General features: G+C 35.5%; 1 protein-coding gene across 1 annotated transcript; it reads left to right on the top strand.

Moving 5' to 3' along the window:
• Positions 1 to 20: 20 nt before the first annotated feature.
• On the top strand, positions 21 to 4104 carry LOC111392552. The gene is made up of 7 exons (XM_023017915.1): positions 21 to 137; positions 1083 to 1179; positions 1637 to 1770; positions 1904 to 1957; positions 2058 to 2204; positions 2913 to 2985; positions 3111 to 4104. Exons 1-7 carry the CDS (start codon positions 21 to 23, stop codon positions 3425 to 3427), a joined length of 939 nt encoding a protein of 312 aa, XP_022873683.1. The 3' UTR covers positions 3428 to 4104.
• Positions 4105 to 7820: the final 3716 nt, after the last annotated feature.

The raw sequence follows: 7820 nt of genomic DNA, 5'->3' as shown, positions 1-7820 counted from the left end.
ACTGCAGGGTCCATCTCCTCATGGGGAAGATTCTGTCTGAAGACCACTTCGTCGGAATCCTCCAGAAGCGCCCTCACACGGGGCGTAGGTTTCCCACGCGCCGGCGACGCCCCAACCTTTCTGAACCGTCTCCACCTGTACAGTCCAATGGTGGTGTCTGTTTCTCCAAACTGTTTTTGATTTCATCAGAATACGCCAAAACAGATCCGGCAGAAAATTGAAAAAATCGAACAGTTTCTGCCTCTAATTTTCAGACTCGTTTTTGACCACTTTCAGCCCGTTTTTAGCCCCCAAAATCACAGATTTATCAATAACAGAAGCTCTGATACCATTTGTAGCGGAAATCCTTCGATAAATCTTGATTCCGGGCTCAGAAAACAATCAAACGAACACCGGTTTACTTTGGCTCGACCCGAGACTTTCACCTTCACTTTGGACTGCTCTCTTTCTCTCTATCCCCACAAAGGAGAAGGATGGTGGTGTTAGCAATCTACAAAGGTATGGGGAGGAAGAAGAACGCTGGTTGAATCTTACTCACAACCTCACATGGCTTCCCTCTCTCTCGGTTGCCTCTCTTCTCTCAACTCTCCTCTCCATTGCTATAACACACACACCACACAAAAACGGCTGGAAGATAAATACATATATATATAGGTTAGTTTAGGTCACTCTAATTAGGCCTAGGGTTCACTAAGCGGGCTACCAATTAACCTAAACTAATGGGCCAATATTCAACTCCATATTAATCACTAAATGGTCCAACTAACCAAATAATCATCCAACCCAAACCCGAACCATCCAAAAGTGTAGTTCATCTCCAAATCGAGCCAAATCCATGGTGTCGATAAATAATCCGACAACTATTTTACATCATCGCCCGGAATTATTGGGTATCAAAAACCCAACACCTGGTCTGAGATTCACAAAACCACTCTCTGTGCCAGTACACATAAGGTGTATAATTGGTATATTTCGTACAATTTCGCTTGTTTTATTTCTTTACTGGATAAATATATGTAAGTCATGATTTTAACTTCCTAACTGTAGAGTAATTCCACATTTCTTATCCCCTCATGTTGCAGGATTGGATACATTTCTTAAATGCAGGATCTCAAATAAACATTTCTTATAATGTGAACCCTCCAAGATCATCTTTTCTTGTCCTTGTTATTGCCCAAGGTACTATTGTTGAACCCTCTAACTGAAATTCTCTTTAGATTTACTGCACTTGGAAAAATGAGGAAGAATTGCACGGGATTGTTGGAAAATCGAATTGTGGTAATGTAAATTATATTTCAATGGGTGTATAGTTCTGATGGTTAAAAATAGAAATATATGTACATGTTTACATGATAACAGCGTAAGGTTTCTATAATGTGCAATAATTTGGTATGACAGACAAATGTTATGGCTATGTTAGTAATTTGGCCCAGATACATGTCCATTGCTCTGATTATCTTGCAGAGATTTGAAGAAAATTCTATTTCCCAAATTATATATGAAACTTTATGGTTAAAATAGCAGAAACCAACAATTGTGATTCTCAAACAGTCAAACATTGTTTGTTCCTTTCTTCCATAAACTGTTGCCTAAGCTTCAATAATTGAATAAGCATTTCCTATGAGCTGAATTGCAGGGAATGAAGGTCTTGCTCAGTGGATTGAGGATCCATCATATCCAAATACCACCTTATCATGGAACATCATTCATGGCGAGATATCATATCTTTGCTGCTTAATCTTTCTATTTTATCCCAACCAACTTCTTATCTAAAGGCAATGGCATAATCTAGCATCATGTGTTTAAGCCTTCTACCTACTACATAGCAGTGGGTAACTTGAATTCTGAAGCAGTAGAGGCAAGTGTACTAAATTCATTTAGCTCTTGTTTATTGTTTCTGCAGAATCTTTCAGACATTCTACTGAGTCCCATCTGGATTAAATATCCACCAGTCTTTGTTTTATTGATCTACTATTACTTATTCCTTCCTTTTGGTTTTCTGATGATTCATTATTATAATTATATGTTGTTTTCTTAGTATTTGTTATGTCGAACAGGTGCATTTGAACTTCAGAATAAAGGATTTCCTTTACAATACCACAGGGTCGTATTACAAGTGTACTCCTGCTCATATTCAATGTGTTTTCAGTCTGCATTTCCCTAGTGAAAATTCTGCTCTTCTTACCTTCCCGGGTAGAAAGTCTGTGAGTCTGATCTCTTCTTTAGATTTTTTGAAAAAATGAAATTTATCGATGTTTTTGTCATGCCCTTAAGACTGGAAAAACAATCAATTCTATACCCTATAAGTGGTGGAAATGGCATTCCTCAGAAATTAAAATGCTTTTGGCAGGAACCTTAATTTATTGATTTCTTGATCAACAACTAACAACTGAGGCACCAACAATACAGAATCAGCAATATTTCCCACCACTGCTTTTATCAAAAATATGTTATATATTAACAAATTTCGAGATGGTTTTCAGCTAGATCTTTGTGATAAACAGATTAGATGTATCTGAGGGCTTGCTTGGGAGTTTTTTCTCCACCAGCTTTGATCTGTTGCAAGCGGCACTGTTTATGAGGGATTGGAAAATTCGTTGCTTACTAAATTTTTAGGCACCGGTTTTGGATTGTTTAAAGGTGTAGCGTAATTTTGAGTACTTCTCTCAATCCAACAAATCGGTGCGTTTTGGCTGTTTCTCATGGTCTCTTGTAATTTTACATTACATAAAATAAAGCAGCATATTTTGTTCATAACTAACTTATAAATAAATAAATAAAAAACATTAACTAAAAAATTATTTATAAGCAAAAAAAGTTACTCTATGACTGGAACTTCTTTTCTGATTATTTTTGTTTATTGATATGTCCATATTGTTATTATTATAACTTGGAATTGTCTTTTTCTTTAGGGCATGGCCAGTGTTGGCTGGCACATTAGACTATCTTATGGACCTAGATGGATCATATACATTGGTGGTTTAGGTAAATTTCACCATTCTGTTTCGTTGGAAAGCAAATTCAATTTTATCAGATATCTCGGTTTCTTCTTGATTAATTTCTTATTCAGGTGGAATGACAGTCCTCGTGTTGCTCATGAATTGCTATTTGAACCATTTGCAACGTAGCCGCCAAGATCAGGGCAGAGATCAATTTGGAGCTATGCAGTCTGAGAGAAATCCTTTCTTTTTACAAAAAGACAGTGATCTGTCAAGCTGGGGTTCGTCTCATGACTCTGTCTCACAAGACGATAAGTTTTGCGAAGAAGGGTGGGTGGGGGGTTTTAGTGGAGGAGAAGCCAGTTAAAGACGGTGAATACAGCAACAATATGATGCGCCTTTGTGCTATTTGCTATGATGCTCCAAGGGACAGTTTCTTCCTTCCATGTGGTCATTGCGTGGCATGTTTTGCATGTGCGACAAGGTAGCTCCTCTTTATCCCAGTATTTAGCTTTCTCCTCTAAATTCTAAAGTTAATATCTGTTGAGATCTCACTGGTTCTTCGGAATCAAATTGAAGTCATATCCTTCATCAACATTTTTTGAGAAGCCCGTCGCAATGTTTCATAGTAGTGATTAATCCTCCAAACCTTTGGAATTGATTGTGTAGATTCATATAAACACCACAACCTGATAACTTTTCAAATATGTTGAATCATTTTGTATAACAAAGGCTAAAAGATTTGTTGGTCTTTGGGATTAGAAAGAAACATATTAGGATAGTATTTAGGGCTCGTTTGGCATTGCTTTGGAGAAGCTAAAAAGAATTTCTGAAATCCAAAAATTGCTTTTAAACTTGTTTGATTAATTTTGAAAAAAATGTTTCTTTTAGTTAGAAGAGTTTTCAGATAATGCTAATCCAATGTAACTTCCTCTAAAAACTCTTTTAGAAGAGGAAACTCTTTTAGAATTAGTATTTAAACGAAAAAAATAGTTTCCTCGATAACCTCTTTACAAAAAGCAGAAGCCTTGCCAAACGAGCCCTTAGTTTCCATAAGTTTCTCGTGGCTTATTAGCACAAAACGTTTCTACATTTGACCTTTAGTGTACAAAATATCCCTACGTTTCAAATTTTTGCATTTTCACTTTTATTTTCATGTTTTATTGCGGAATACATCAATTTTCATCCATTTTCTCAATAAAAGTCTGTGAAATGATAAATATATCCTTTTATTTAAATAAAACAAGAATAAAATAAAAGAAAAATAAAGAACTAATTGTAATCATAGGTCCTAATTTTTCAAAAAATTACAAATGAATCCCAAACAGATAGTTAACAATCAAAACTAAAAAAACAATAAATAACTTCATCTACTTTCCCCACCCCACTCATTATTTTGGAGACCTCATGGAGATGTCGGCCTTCTATCTCACCAACCACCATTCAACCGCCACGTAAAGTGCTTAAGTGCACACCACAAACCGCTGCCATGAACCCCAAAAACTTTCCCATAAACCAAGTGAACAAAGAACAAATTTATATGGACAAAATCAACAAAAAAACGCAGCTGGTTGTGAGCAACATGATTTTTTTATTTTTTATTTTTGGGTTAATTTTGACGCCTACGGTAGTTCCCACCATTGTGGACCACCCATTCCGGCTTCGCCACATTCACGTTGCACCTGTTACAACAATGGGCTTCCATTAATTTTGTTATAAATATGATGTTAATATTTAGTTTTAATCATGTTAAGAATCGATAATCACAATCCAATAAATTAATAAAAACGAATTCATACATGCGGAAGCCATTGTTGATATGAATGATAGTTGTAATAGCAGTCAAGATCTTCCCCCCTTGCTCCTCACAAAGTATTAGATATCAATGGGGCAAGCCAATAAAAAATTTATGGAGAGGAGAGGGGACCTAACCTTTATATAAGAAATAATTGAGCCGACCCATTACGACTAGAATTCTAATTAGGGCTTATTTCCGGTCTACATACTTTAAATTATCACATCAAATTAATTACAACATGTAAGGTGTAAAAGACCCAATTGATCACTTAATAAATTTGGCCCAAACACAAATATCATTATGAGCCATACTTCTAACCCATAAAATTTGCAATTAAATGTAAAGCCCACATATAAAATTATAAATTATTCCAATATTTTCCCACTTGGGCAAACATTTGATTGCCATAACAAAGTTTTAATACCCGGGTTAGAATACATAGGTAGCCACAAAATTATAGCTCCAATGATGACTCTTTACGTAACATGATCCGGTCCAACAAGAATATTAACACCGAACATGGAAGTCATTACACCAATTAAGCGATGTAAGACCATTCCACAGCAACAAATGTCAACATCTTTATCGACGTGGATCCCCATCCTCCAACCAATGTGGTAGTATGTGGTATGAACTTAACACCAAATGTGATAAAAAACTGTGATAACTCATATCGGTTCTCATATTGCTTCTGACCAAAATGAAGCCACATGTCTCCAAACGAGACTCATCTTATGTCTTTATACGTTATATTTCAAGATGCCAATAATATAAAAAGACATAAGTCAAATGCATGCTTAAAATAGTTCATGGATAGGGGAAAAATGATTTTATTATCAGAAGAGGCTGTACCCGAAAACATATGTGTTGCCTACGTATCCCATAAATGGATTAAGCCCAAAACGTAGTTCTTTACATATATATAACTCCTACTAACCAAAAATATCAAATGTTTCCATAATGCCCATATTAGTAACATGTGTCTTAAAGACTTTTGGAGCGAGTCCCTTAGTCAAGGGATCTGCAACCATTTTCTCTATATTGATATGCTCTATTTTTGTCTACCATTCTTTAACTCTGTCTCTAACAACCAAATACTTGATGTCAATATGTTTTGATCCACCAGAATTTTTATTATTCTTTGAAAAGAATACTGCTGCACTGTTATCACACTAGATGGTGATCGGTCTTGAGATGAAATCAACAACTTTCAAGCTAGAGATGAAATTTCTTAACCAAACGGTTTAGACTGTAGCCCCATAACATGCCACAAATTCAACTTGCATAGTAGAAGATGCCACTAGAGTCTATTTAGCACTTTTCTAATAAATGACACGACCAGCTAATGTAAAAATATAACCTGAGGTTGATTTCAAATCATCTTGACATCAAGTAAAATCAGAATCTGAATATCCTAGCACCTCAAGATGATTTGTATGCTGAAATGTAAGCATATAACCTTTAGTTTTTTTCAAATATCTCATAACTTTTTTAGCTGCTTTCCAATGCTCTAGTCCTGAATTAGATTGAAATCTGCTAAGGACACTTACTGCGTAGACTATATCCGGTCTAGTGCAAACTTGAGCATACATCAAACTCCCCACAGCATTAGCATATGGAATCATTTTCATAGATTCTCTTTCTAGCTCATTCCTTGGACATTGAGTTTTGTTAAATTTATCTCCTTTTATGATAGGTACATCACCAGGTACACAATTTTGCATATTAAACATTTCTAGAACACGTCGTATATAAGTTTTCTGAGAAAGTCCCAATAAGCCACGATTTCTAGCACGATATATTTCAATGCCAAGTACATAAGAAGCTTCTCCAAGATCTTTCATCTCAAAATTAGCAGACAACATTTTCTTTACCTCATGAAGCAACCCTAAGTTATTGCTAGCAAGCAGAATGTCATCAACATACAGTACAATGAAAATAAAATTTCACCCACTGGTTTTAAGATAAATGCATTGATCAATAGTATTTTCAACAAAACCAAGAGAGGTCACAACCTCATCAAATTTCAAATACCACTGTCGATATGCTTACTTAAGTCCATACAATGATTTGTTTAACTTACACACCAAGTTTTTTTTCCTTTCACAACAAAACTTTCAAGTTGTTTCATATAAACCATTTCAGAAAGATCTCCATTCAAAAATGCCGTCTTAACATCCATTTGATGAAATTCCAAATCGTAGTGTACCACAAGAGCCATGATAATTCGAAAAGAATCTTTCGACGAAACAGGGGAGAAGGTTTCAACATAATCAATGCCCTCTCGCTGAGTAAAACCTTTTGTAACCAATCTTGCTTTCTTTCGTTCAACATTTTCTTTTGAATCTAATTTACTTTTGAAAATCCCCTTGTTATATACAACCTTAGCAGTTGGAGGAAGTTCAACAAGATCCCAAATTTTATTCATTTCCATGGAATTCATTTCATCTTCCATGACAGCTATCCATTTATCTGTCTCAGAACTTGTCAATGCTTGGTTATAAGTTACAGGGTCAACAATATGCCCAATATTAAAATCGCTCTTCAATATATATGTAATATAATCACTGGGCAATGCAAATCTTCTTTCCCTTTGTGATCTCATAACTTGTGGATCAGGAATCGATTCAATCGTTGTTTGAGGAATTGGAGATTTCTCCTGGCTCCTCGGTTCTTCATTAAAAATTTCAATTGGTCGAGAACCAACTCTTTTCTATATGATAGGAACTAGAACAACAACTTGATTAGGTTCACCAAGAATTTCTCTCAACATGAAAATCCCACTATCTCCAAATCGTTCTCCAAAAACTTAGCAGTAATGAACTCCACAATTCTAGTGCTGCGATTTGGACAATAAAACTTATATCCCTTTGATCTATCCGGATACCCAATAAAGTAGCCAGGAGTTGATTTATGGTCTAATTTCTTTTCAAATGGATTATAAATCCTAACCTCAGTTGGACATCCCCAAACTTTAAAGTGAGTCATACTTGGCTTACGTCCTGTCCATAATTCAAAAGATGTCTTTGTAACAACTTTACTTGGAACTCTGTTCAAAATATACATAGCTGTTTTCAAATCTT

This window comes from Olea europaea, unplaced genomic scaffold (assembly GCF_002742605.1).
Source record: "Olea europaea var. sylvestris unplaced genomic scaffold, O_europaea_v1 scaffold939, whole genome shotgun sequence".
In the NCBI taxonomy this organism is placed as follows: Eukaryota; Viridiplantae; Streptophyta; class Magnoliopsida; order Lamiales; family Oleaceae; genus Olea; species Olea europaea.
Note: the sequence above shows the minus strand (reverse complement) of the source record. Positions and strands in the feature narration are given on the sequence as shown.

Excerpts from the sequence above, each read along its gene's own strand:
- LOC111392552 (XM_023017915.1), top strand. The coding sequence starts at position 21 with ATGGGGAAGATTCTGTCTGAAGACCACTTCGTCGGAATCCTCCAGAAG. Across the intron at positions 1,180-1,636 it reads TGTCCTTGTTATTGCCCAAG|GGAATGAAGGTCTTGCTCAG; the intron begins GTACTATTGTTG and ends GCTGAATTGCAG. Across the intron at positions 1,771-1,903 it reads ATCCCAACCAACTTCTTATC|AATCTTTCAGACATTCTACT; the intron begins TAAAGGCAATGG and ends TTGTTTCTGCAG.